Source organism: Centropristis striata, chromosome 16 (assembly GCF_030273125.1).
Source record: "Centropristis striata isolate RG_2023a ecotype Rhode Island chromosome 16, C.striata_1.0, whole genome shotgun sequence".
Classification (NCBI taxonomy): domain Eukaryota; kingdom Metazoa; phylum Chordata; class Actinopteri; order Perciformes; family Serranidae; genus Centropristis; species Centropristis striata.
The window spans coordinates 892,603-905,339 of record NC_081532.1 but is presented as its reverse complement, the minus strand read 5'-3'; the positions used below and the strand labels follow the sequence as shown (position 1 = coordinate 905,339).

Here is a 12,737-nt window from a genome sequence, read left to right as displayed (position 1 = left end):
TTCAGATTCTTTGACACTTTAATGGTGATTTGTTTTTTGTTTTGCAGCTGGCCTACTGCGTGGTGCAGTTTTTGGAAAAGGACAGCACTCTAACTGAGCCGGTACGTCAAATCTTTTTATTATTATAATTATTTTTTTTTATATTTCCCACATAAAGCACTCACATGACAAACGACAGAAAAAGGGGGGGGAAAAAAACAAATAGCACAGCACGCAGACAAGGAATACACCAAAATAATTAATTAATAAATAAATAAAAAATAATAATAAAATAATAAATATATATATATATATATTTATTTATTTATTTATTATTTTATTATTATTTTTGTTTTTTATAATTGGCACGATTGTAACGCCGCTATGAAATGTCAGCTAATGTTGCGGTTGTTGAGTTAGCATTGATACGCTAATGGCTACTCTTGTAGCTGTAACAGGCAGCGCCGCTAGCATCAGTTAGCCGCTAGCATCAGTTAGCCACTAGCATCAGTTAGCTGCTAGCATCAGTTAGCCGCTAGCTTCAGTTAGCCGCTAGCATTAGTTAGCCGCTAGCATCAGTTAGCCGCTAGCTTTCGCTAATGACCAAATTTCACCGCTTTCCTGCATTTCCCAACAAAGAAATAAGAGTTATCAGAACTATTGTCCCTTGTTGTGAACCCCAACTTAAAGATATAAGTAACAACAACTCACCAACTTGTTTTTGAGCAGACAACTGGCTTCCTTTGTTGTGCTAACTTACATTATTGCCCTAAATGTCAATAATTTATATTTCCAAGTTTTACCAACTTAAATCACTGTTTTAGGCCAAAAAATACAAGTTGGCTTTTTTGCAGTGGTTTAGAGGTTTAGACCCTGGTGGACCAGTCTCCTCCCTGGTGGTTTCTAACATCTCGGTCCTCCTCCTCCAGGTGGTCATGGCTCTACTAAAGTACTGGCCAAAGACTCACAGTCCCAAGGAGGTGATGTTCCTCAACGAGCTGGAGGAGATCCTGGACGTCATCGAGCCCTCCGAGTTCGTCAAAGTCCAGGAGCCGCTCTTCAGACAGCTGGCCAAGTGTGTGTCCAGCCCTCACTTCCAGGTAACACCTCATTAACTCAGGAGAAGGTCTCCATTAAGGTCTTCACTAACTCGGGGAGAAGGTTAGGGCTGCACAATTAATCGATTCGATTCCTTAAATTCGATTCAATCGAATATTGGAGACTTTTGGAGACTCTTTTTAACGAGCCGCGGGGGCTGGAGGCTCATTAAGCAGCACAGGCCTCCTGCAGCAGTCTCTCCCAGCTGCAGAGCCGGAGGGGATGTTAACCCCTTAGCGTCCAATCTGCTATAAATTGCTAATAGGCTAACAGTTAGCTCTGTAGCCATACAGTGTGTATGTGCTAACAGGCTAACAGTTAGCTCTGTAGCAGTACAGTGTGTATGTGCTAACAGTTAGCTCTGTAGCAGTACAGTGTGTATGTGCTAACAGTTAGCTCTGTAGCAGTACAGTGTGTATGTGCTAACAGGCTAACAGTTAGCTCTGTAGCAGTACAGTGTGTGTGTGCTAACAGGCTAACAGTTAGCTCTGTAGCAGTACAGTGTGTATGTGCTAACAGTTAGCTCTGTAGCAGTACAGTGTGTATGTGCTAACAGGCTAACAGTTAGCTCTGTAGCAGTACAGTGTGTATGTGCTGCTGCTGCAGGAGGTGTTCACTTAGCGATCTCTGTTTGTTTACAACAAGCACCGGACACTAAAAACTGTTGCTATTGTTTGTTTTAAAGTAGAGCAATATAAATCCAGATGTTTTCCTAACATGCTGACTGTTTCCTCCAGGTGGCAGAGCGAGCGCTGTACTACTGGAACAACGAGTACATCATGAGTCTGATCAGCGACAACGCAGCAAAGATTCTGCCCATCATGTTCCCCGCTCTGTACCGCAACTCCAAGACCCACTGGAACAAGTAAGACTCCCACTGGTTCCTCCCACTGGTTCCTCCTACTGGTTCCTCCCACTGGTTCCTCCCACTGGTTCCTCCCACTGGTTCTTGTCTTCAGCCTGCATGTAGCACCAGACCGACACAACAGCTCACCAATATGAGATATCTCACCTGTGTGCAGGTTTTTGAGCTGGGACACAGAATGTCTCTGCTGCACATCAGGGAGACAAGAATTTATCATAAATAATCCCTAAAGGCTGTTTATTATCACCTTTTAATGCATTTTTATTATAGCTGTTAACTCAACTTTTTTATGTGCAAGAAAATGAAAAAAATATTTTCTTATTTAATTGTTTTATTTTCTTTTTGTTTTATGTATTGTTGATTACTTTTTTTACATTACTCAAGTGTTGAGAAAAGTGCTATATAAAACTAATCTATTATTATTATTATTATTATTATTGAGCCCAAATCATATTTAAAAGATAAAATCTCATTTGTTGAATATGAAGCTGAAAACAAAAGCAAACAAAAAAACAGAAAATGTATTTATATCATTGTAATCTGAATATGAATGTTACTGTATTGACTGTGTGTGTGTGTGTGTGTGTGTGTGTGTGTGTAGGACCATCCACGGCCTCATCTACAACGCTCTGAAGCTTTTCATGGAGATGAATCAGAAGCTGTTTGATGATTGCACGCAGCAGTTCAGAGCCGAGAAAAACAAGTAGGAAGCTCCTTCATCTAAACACACTGTCTAGACACATTATATATTACATATTATATATATATATTATAGACATAATGTCTGAGTGACACAGTCAGCCTTAACCCTTTGATGCACAACATGGTCTAAAGTGACCTGATATATATGAGTTTTTATGTTCTATATCTTTGCAATAAATTATTTTCATCATTCAGTATTCCAGGTTTTCCTCAATTAGTTTGTTTTTGATCATCATACATCCTATTTTTATGTTTTCCTTTATTCATTTTTTAATAAAATCCCTTTTTGTGTCACTATTCTTCTAATGCACAACATGGGTCATAAATGACGTGATGTGCATTTTTTAGCTAAGTAGCTTTCTATGCTATCTACTTAGCTAACTTCTTGGCTTAGTAGTTAGCTAAGTTGATTTCTATGCTATCTACTTAGCTAACTTCTTGGTTAAGTAGTTCACTAAGTAGCTTGTTGAGCTAACTACTTAGCTAACTTCTTGCCTAACTAGCTTGCTAAGCTAACTACTTAGCTAACTTCTTGGCTAATTAGTTAGCGAAGTTGATTTCTATGCTAACTACTTAGCTAACTTCTTGGCTAAGCAGTTAGCTTAGCAAGCTACTTAGCCTAGTAGTTAGCTATGTAATAACACACAACCTTTTTTTCTTCATAAAGTATGAGAGGCAAAATGTAAATAATGATCTGTTGTTATCAAAAACAAGATATTTAAAGAATACTTGGAATATTCAATCATAAAATAAGTTGATATCAAAAGATAGAGCACAGAAACACACAGCAGCATTAGAGCATCAGAGGGTTATATTATATATATATATATATATATATATATATATATATATATATATATATATATATATATATTATTAACGCTGCAGCTGGTCCCGTGTTGAACTCTTTCATGACGGAGGTTTTTTGTTTTTGCTCCACAGAGAAAAGGCCAAATCAAAAGAACGTGAAGAGGCCTGGATCAAGATCGAGAACCTGGCCAAGTCCAACCCTCAGGTGAGTCCAGCCTGCTGCCTGCCCTCACCTGTCCCCACTACCATAGTGTGAGTGTGTGTGTGTGTGTGTGTGTGTGTGTGTGTGAGTGAGTGTGTGTGTGTGTGTGTGTGTCACTAATCTCTATGAACGAGTGTCCTGTGTTTCCTGTTGTTCAGCTGTAGTTCTCCTCATCTCGTCCCCTGAATGACTCCATTAGTTCCTCATACTAACTGTGATGATGATGATGGTGAAGATGAAGCAGCTGATCAACGTCTTCTCTAACGATGTCATTAGTCTCTGTGGTGAACGCTTGAATCAGACGCTCCAAAAGGCTCTAAAACTATTAGATTCATCCAAAGATCAAACTGAACCATTTGTCCCAGACTGAAGACTCAGTTTATCACTCAGCTGAAGTTTAACATCACATTAAAGGAATAGTTCAACTTCCTGTTATTTCTGACTGAGACGTGAATGAAAAGATTGATACCAACCAACATGTGAACTAAAACCAGCAGTGAATGAGCTCAGCACAAGGGATGAGTATTTGATAAGTAAAATACATAGTTTAGTTTTTATAAGTTTTAGTTTAGTTTTTATTAGTTTTATTTCAGTTTTAATTAGATTTAGTTTAGTTTTTATTAGTTTTAGTTTAGTTTTTATTAGTTTTATTTCAGTTTTAATTAGATTTAGTTTAGTTTTTATTAGTTTTAGTTCAGTTTTAATTAGATTTAGTTTAGTTTTTATTAGTTTTAGTTGTAGTTTTCATTAGTTGTAATTAATTATAGTTTTCGTTATTTCGTAAGTTTCCGTTACATTTAACAATTATAAATCACACAGGAATAAAAGAGAATTAATATGAGCAAAATTAGCTTATTGTATCAAACCTTGCTAGCATGAATTACTGAGTTTAATTTGATCCAAAACGTATTTAAACACAAAACACATTTAAATATGAAGATTACTGTGAAAACTAACCTCATAACTCTTCAGGGCATAACTGTATTATTGACAGGATTTGGTCCTTTCAAAATAAAAGCATCCGTTATAAAAACAGGCCTAAGACTTTTGCAAAAATACAGTACTGTATTTATATCTTTTATTTTGCCCATGTATGCATATTTTTATATATACTGGAGTATGTATGAAAATATGGTGATTAATGGATTAATTGATTGTTAACATTCTAGATGTTGGAAAATGTAACTTCTCGGCTAAAACAACTAATAGATCTATGTTGTGTATTTATTTATTTATTTATTTATTTGTGTATTGTCTACTTGCAATATCTGAAATGTTTCTAACTTTTTTAAAACCCAAAGAAATCTGTTAATCATAGTAACGCTGCATTTGATTTTATTCATAACCCTTCTTGTGCATGCATCTACGTTAGAAATAAAAAGAAATGGACTTTTAAACCAGATTTGAGCCAAAAGGCCTTTAGTGATGAAAGCTGCCTCCAGATCAGCTGAGAGATAAATTAAATTGCAGTAGCTGGTTTCAACCAATAGAGGGCAGTCACTGGATATTTATAACACAATATGCAGAATAACAGAGACATAAGGTTGGTATCTATCTTCTCTTCTTGCAAAAAGCAATTAAACAATCTCCCCAAAATGTTTAATTTCTCAACAGAAACAACCCCAGCAACATTAATAAGCCATAAAACCTGATTATTCCAGCAGCTGGTTATCTCCTGACATCTTTTCACACAGCTGATTTTTTCCATAATTGCTCTAAATCTCCACTAATTCTCTTGAATCTGCCTCCTCTGATCACCTCCATGGATCAGAGCTGCTCATTAATATCTTCAGAGCCTTTTGATTCATTCTTCTTTGCATGCGACTGAAAGTCTTTCTCCATCCCCTTTGTGTTTTTGTTTTTGTTTCTCTTTCTTTTCACCATAGTTCTTTATGTATGTTGATTCCTCTGACCTCAATAGTCCTGTAGCAATGGAGACGGATGTCCCTTTGATAGAAGATGTTCAGAGGTTAAAAAAGACAGTTGAGGAGGGCGCCACGCAGGTAAACGGCCTTTCTCTCTGTCTTCTCTTATTATTATTATTATTATTATTATTATAATCCTTTTATAGCTTGTGTGTTGCCAAAGCTTGCAAAGTCTCCTAATGGAAGCTACTTAAACTGTAGTAATGATCTCTGTATATTATTCTCTGTATTAATGTGTGTTCTGTTTTAATTAGTTTTATAAATTAATATATAAAAATATTGTAAATGAATGTGGTGACGGACTAAACACTGGAATCAAGAGCTTTCCTTTGTCTGCTTGCTTCACCTGCATGTTGGAGCCCCAAAGTGTTCAATATCACCTGAATAAATAAGTATTTATGAAATAAATAACCACATAAATACATTTAAAACAATATATTATGAAGGAATCAATAATTTGTAGTAATAATATGATGATAAATAGAATAAAATGTGTAGAAAAACACGGATCATCTGGTATCAGACTTAATTGAGATACTGATGTTTTATTATAAACTTAATAATATAATGAATCATAAAAACTCAACCTATTGTGAGAGAGTTAATTTTAAAAATGACATTTAAATTAAGGGCTTTTTGGAATAACTTCTATAATGAAATTAAATGGAACCATATTATTTTCTTATCTTAATTTATTGGTTCATATCCAGTATATCTGACATGATAAAGTCTTTATCTCATAATGTCTTATTTACTTCATATTGAACTCTTTGGGGCTCGTTAATGTCTGATGTTGTGTATTTAAAGTTGTTGTAGTCGTTCAGTGTTTTAACTCTGTTAGAGTTTTTATCTGTGAATTAGATTATGATTTATGTAACTCAGTATCGTCCAGCTGTTGTTCTTCATGTCAATCAGTGCGTTTACATGCACAGTTTAATCGAGCTATGCTTAAAAATCGATATTGGCGTCTGATAGGACTTCTGTCCTCGTCCCGGTTTCGTGCAACTTAGAAAATCTAATAACTGACGGGAACGTGTCCTCCTCCTCAATACTGGGTGGAGATATGCGTCGTTTCAGAGGGTTAATATGGCGCCTTTCTGTTCGCCTCAGTTAGACACTTTGTGCCGTCACTACTGACCGGCGACCGGCTAATGCAACCGGCTAATGTGACCGACGATTGCTACCGGCTAATGTGCAACTGGCTAATGTGACCGGCTAATGTGACCGACCAATGCTACCGGCTAATGTGCGACCGACTAATGCGACCAGCTAATGTGCGACTGGCCAATGCTACCGACCAATGCTACCGGCTAATGTGACCGACCAATGCTACCGGCTAATGTGACCGACAAATGCTACCGGCTAATGTGACCGACCAATGCTACCGGCTAATGTGCGACTGGCCAATGCTACCGGCTAATGTGACCGACCAATGCGACCGGCTAATGTGCGACCGGCTAATGTGCGACCGGCTAATGTGCGACCGGCTAATGTGCGACGGCTAATTGTGACGGCTAATGTGTGACCGGCTAATGTGTGACCGGCTAATGTGTGACGGCTAATGTGACCGACCAATGCTACCGGCTAATGTGCGACCGGCTAATGTGCGGACGGCTAATGTGCGACCGGCTAATGTGCGACCGGCTAATGTGTGACAAGCCAATGTGACCGACCAATGCTACCGGCTAATGTGCGACCGGCTAATGTGTGACCGCTAATGTGTGACCGGCTAATGTGCGACTGGCTACAGGCAACACGTTTACATGCTCTTCAGTTGTCCAGTTATCATGTCCAGTCAGATTAAGGCAATAATTTGTTCTTTTCAAGTGTCATGTAAACGTACTGAGAGATATCTGGTGATCAGAACAGGGACGTTTGACTCTGCAGGAAGTTAAATTAACCCTTTATTTGTCTCTCTGTGTGTCTGTCTGGTCTCATCTGGTCTCAGCTGCAGCATGACCAGCGGAGAGAGCGGCCGATGGTGCGACGTAAGTCTGAGCTGCCTCAGGATATCTACACCACTAAAGCCTTGGAGTCCCACCGCAGAGCTGAAGACATGTTGACCCCCCACCATGGACTCTAGGTCCGCCTCCTGCCGCCTCATGGCCCTCCACCTGCCCCGTCAACCCCTCCAGCCCTGGACCGTTAACCCCTCCAGCCCTGGACCGTTAACCCTTCCAGCCCTGGACCTGTTAACCCTTCCAGCCCTGGACCTGTTAACCCTTCCAGCCCTGGACCCGTTAACCCTTCCAGCTCTGGACCGTTAACCCTTCCAGCTCTGGACCGTTAACCCTTCCAGCCCTGGACCGTAAACTCTTCCAGCCCTGGACCTGTTAACCCCTCCAGCCCTGGACCGTAAACCCTTCCAGCCCTGGACCGTAAACCCTTCCAGCCCTGGACCGTTAACCCTTCCAGCCCTGGACCGTTAACCCTTCCAGCCCTGGACCTGTTAACCCTCCCATCCCTGGACCGTTGACCCCTCCAGCCCTGGACCGTAAACCCTTCCTGCCCTGGACCGTTAACCCCTCCAGCCCTGGACCGTTAACCCCTCCAGCCCTGGACCGTTAACCCTTCCAGCCCTGGACCGTTAACCCTTCCAGCCCTGGACCGTTAACCCCTCCAGCCCTGGACCTGTTAACCCTTCCAGCCCTGGACCTCCTCTCCGCCCAGGCCCCCACAGCTACACTGGCCTCCCTCCTCCAACCGCCGTTTACCCACAATCCTTTAGTTCTCCTCCATTCCTGGAACCCTCCTCCCTCAGATTTCTGCTTTCTCAGGTTTTTTTCTTGATTTGGAGCGGAGGAGGAGAGTGTTTGTGTGTCTTAAGAAGCCCCTCGTCGCCTCGTTGGTTGTGTTCTCCTTCCTGTTTTCTCCTCTTCGTCGCTCACTGTAAACGTGGAACCCGGAGAACGTCTGCTGGTTCCTTCATTCCTTCTTTAAACACGATGGATGGGACTGACTGACTCACTGTCTGAGGATCGTCTGCTGGTTCCCAGTTCTGAACCAGAACCAGAACCTTGTTGCTCCGATCAAGACTTTCCTCTCATCTTGTTTTCTTTATTTTATTTTTATTTTTTTTGCTCTAATCTAACGGACATCTTGTCAGTGCCAAGACTCTTGTTTTGTTCTTTCTTTTTGTTTTTATCTGTGACTTAACAGGGACACCTGCCTTTGTTTTTGGTCACTGGTGTTTGAAAGATTTTTTTTTTTGTTGTTTGTTGTTGTTGTTTGTTGTTGTTGTTGTTGTTGTTTAGCACACCAGACCAAACTGAGGCTCGTCCTTAGCCTTGCTGTGTCCAGGAGAGGAGGCGAGGAGAGAGGAAGCTGTCCCGTGGACATCTGAAACTTTCCATTTTTATTGTTTTTGTGCCATACGCCGCTCTTTTTATATGCTTGCTTCCTTTATGTTTATTGGCAATATTTGAGAAAAACCAGAGCACAGTGACGACTGGACGGTTCAAACAATGGTACTCGCTGCTTCTGAGGGTGAAACTGGACCAGAGCGGGTTGTATTTACGGAGGAGAGGTGGCTGGGGCTTTTATATATATAGATATAAATATATAAATACTGTAGTGAATAGGGGTGTATCTTTGTAAAGGAAATATAAGTCAAGATGAGTTATTTTTGTTGGATGTGAGAGGAGACGGAGCTGAACCGTCTCCGTTCGTTACTGAACTAAAGTCAGGAGGCGGAGCTTAATAAACGGGACACGCCGGATAAAAGAACCAAAGTTTTTCACCATAGGTTTCAATTTTTGGTAGGAGCCACTTCATCGAGATTGTGGATCAGAGATGGCAGCCATATAAAGTCTATGAGAACCAATATATCTTCCAAACCACTCAGAAGGTCAATCTGGGTGTCAAAATCTACATTTTCTGGGGCAAAGAATCATTTAAAGCTGTTGAGAATATCACTAGATGATTATTTGATCTAATAGATATGTTCATTTTCACCCAGACTGGTAGATCTTCAAGTGCTGCAGCAGGAAATCATGAGCTGAAAATGTTTGGAATCTAATAATGACGTAAATACATGGCCAAAATGAACATATCTATTGGATCAAATAATCATCTAGTGATATTCTCAACAGCTTTAAATGATTCTTTGACCCAGAAAATGTAGATGTTGACACCAAGATTGACCTTCTGAGTGGCTTGGAAGATATATTGGTTCTCATAGATTTTATATGGCTGCCATCTCTGATCCACAATCTTGATTAAGTGGCTCCTACCAACAATTTAAACCTATAGTGATAGAGAGTATGTGGAAAAATTTGGTTTTATCCGACGTGTCCCCTTTATTCTTAAATCTGGTCCTAAGCTGCCTTACTACTAGGACCTGTTCATGGTTCATGGAGCTGTATGGGGACTATACAGATTATTAAAAAAAGAAACTAATTTATTATCAGATATAGGAACAGTAGCTGCTGAGATGCAGACATCTAATGATTAATACACATTAATTGATGAGAGCTGTAATGATGCATCATGTTGGTGTTGCTGAAATATGAGCAACTAGAAACTGAGTTAGAATTATTTATATTTGAATTTGAATTGTTTAACTTGAATAATTTTAGAGCTGCAACAATTAATGGAACAATAATCGATTATTAAATGAACCGTCAACTATTTTGATAATCCAATAATTGGTTTGATCAGTTTTTTTTAAAGACAATAAGTCCAAATTCTCTGATTTCAGCTTCTTCAATGTGAATATTTCTGGTTTCTTTGTTCCTTTATGACAATAAACTGAATATCTCTTTGGTTTGGGGACAAAACAAGAGATTTGAGGACGTCATCTGGTGGTTTGGAGACACTCATTGATGTTTTTATACATTTTATTCACCAAACAATCGTTTAAATAATAGACAGATGAATCCATAATTAAAATAATCATTAATTGCAGCCCTAAATTAAATATTCAGATTAATCATGTGGCTAGATAGACAAAATGTATAACATAACCTTTAAATCTTGTTTAAAATACGAAAATTGCTCCTTTTCACAATAATATTTTTGTTATTCCCAAATGTAAATTTTGCTTTTTTTAGTAAGTTTTCCCAGGAAACATTTATTTTATAACGAGTCTTTCTCTGTCAATCAAAACAAAGCAGCAGCCAATAACATCACAGAATAGTTTTCTTTGTTTTAAACTAAAGTGGCTTGTAATATAAAGTGACTTGGGAAAATTACATTAAGAAATTAAAAGAATAAACTTCTAAAAAAAAAAGCATGTTTGGAACTAGAATGGCGCCCAGAGATCACAGAGTTAAATAATAATGTGTAAATAATATGGACAATAAGCAGAAGATGTGTTAGTTGCAGCCCTATAAATAAATAAATAAATCAACTTTCAAATCAACTTTATTTATAGAGCCCTTTAAGACAGCGTTAGCTGATACAAACCAACAATAAAAACAAAGAACAACTAAAACAAAGCGAGTCTCATGCTGGGTAAAACAAAAAACAGTAAATAAAAGTCGGCTTTAGAATTAATCTCAATTTTAAAAAGACACAAAGAAAAAATAAAAACAAAAAATAAAACAGAGCAAAGGCTCGTGTTGAGTTAAAAGCCAGTGAATAAAAATGGGTTTAAGATTTCTTTTAAAAGCGGACAAAAAGACACAAAATGACTAAAAAAAATACACAAAATGACCCAAAATTGCAGCCATATAAAGTCTATGAGAACCAATACATCTTCCAAGCCACTTAAAAGGTCAATCTTGGTGTCAAAATCTACATTTTCTGGGTCAAAGAATCATTTAAAGAGTGAATAAAAATGGGTTTTAAGCTTTCTTTTAAAAGCGGACAGAGATAATTCAGATTCAGTTTCTTGCTGCTCATATTTCAGCCGTTCCTGGTTTCAGTTTGTGTTTTTTTTCTGGGTTTTTCTCTTCTCTTGTGTATATTGTGGGTGAGGGAGCTCCTCTCCAGTCAGTACCATTGTTTCAACAGGAGGTCTGCTAGATTTCTTCATATTTGACGTGTTGTGTTTCTTTGTCTCGTCTCTGGAGGTTTTTGGTTCGTTTTTCTTTCCGTTCTGGCCGTTCAGGACGCTGAACCAGACCGGTGTCACGAGGCCACAGACACTCGCTGAAAATAAAACTGACATTGTGACTTGGCTTGTTAACTGTATTAATACTGTATTTGCTTGAATGCAAAAAGATGTAAATTAAAGTACCATGTTAAACATGTACCTTACCCTGGAGGAATGCCATTCACCAACCTGCTCATTATGAAACTGTCCTGCTTGCTGGGAGAGATGTTTTATGGATTTTATGAGTTTATGAGTCAGAGATGTTTGAGCTTTTATTTTAGTGCTGAAAAAACAAGTCGTCCGTGACAACGAGAAATGATTTTAAAAATGATTTGGTGGCTTGTTTTCTCTCTTTCTGCAGGATCTTTGCAGATCTTTTTAATTTTAACATATTATTTCCAAAACACGATAACTTAAAGTGTCCTTTTGTATGTGACCTGTACTATATGATTCATTTAATATTGTATATATGATTTACCTTGTTTCATGTAGTGTTATATATCTAGATTAATTTTGTACAAATTGTCCCTCTGTACAGAATAAAACATCAATAGCAAGTGAAAGAAGTCAATCTGGCACATACCGTCTTATTTCTCCTGTTTGTGGACGTCTCAACATTAGAAATGTTTTTATTTTTCTGATTCACGTCTGCAAAGGTTCCTCCTCCTCTATATACTGACAGATGTTCATGCCCGTTGTGTCTCTATCACTGTCTCTAGTGGTGTACAACTATATAGGATGAATAAAGAGACTATTTGAATATATATTTTCAACCATGCATCCATTTTGGCTTTACTTCACTGAAAGGGTTAATGACTACTAGGGCTGTTTCCACTACAGACCGATACCCAGAATGAGGCGGGGCTCACTCGCTGAAACGCCCCGAATCTGAATACTTTTATCGGGTTTTTTTATGCTGCGTTTGATTGCACTCGGAAAGTTGGAAATTCCGACTTTGGAGGAAAATGCGTTTCATTGCTCAGCCTCAGAAAACATGGCCGCCACAGCAAAGTGATGTTTGTTTGGATGACTTTCGAGCATTTAAAAATTATTCTGGGATAGTAAATTAGCTACCTGGTACAACAGACAGTTAAATGGTTGAGTCCTCTCTGGGTGGAA

General features: G+C 38.7%; 1 protein-coding gene across 5 annotated transcripts in view; it reads left to right on the top strand.

Annotated features, from left to right (window-relative positions):
* The window catches only part of ppp2r5ca (protein phosphatase 2, regulatory subunit B', gamma a), a 39,128-nt gene extending 26,944 nt beyond the window's left edge, over nucleotides 1-12,184 (top strand). Inside the window, exons 8-14 of one of the 5 annotated variants that reach the window (XM_059352587.1) lie at nucleotides 48-101; nucleotides 909-1,079; nucleotides 1,815-1,942; nucleotides 2,544-2,645; nucleotides 3,587-3,659; nucleotides 5,543-5,659; nucleotides 7,530-12,184. In XM_059352587.1, the coding sequence (XP_059208570.1) occupies nucleotides 48-101; nucleotides 909-1,079; nucleotides 1,815-1,942; nucleotides 2,544-2,645; nucleotides 3,587-3,659; nucleotides 5,543-5,659; nucleotides 7,530-7,664 (780 nt within the window). In that variant the 3' untranslated portion in view covers nucleotides 7,665-12,184. Of the gene's footprint in view, nucleotides 1-47; nucleotides 102-908; nucleotides 1,080-1,814; nucleotides 1,943-2,543; nucleotides 2,646-3,586; nucleotides 3,660-3,814; nucleotides 4,184-5,542; nucleotides 6,484-7,529 lie in introns of those variants that run through there. The other 4 variants (XM_059352589.1, XM_059352588.1, XM_059352590.1 and 1 more) reach the window with 4 other exon arrangements.
* The last annotated feature ends 553 nt before the right edge of the window (nucleotides 12,185-12,737 follow it).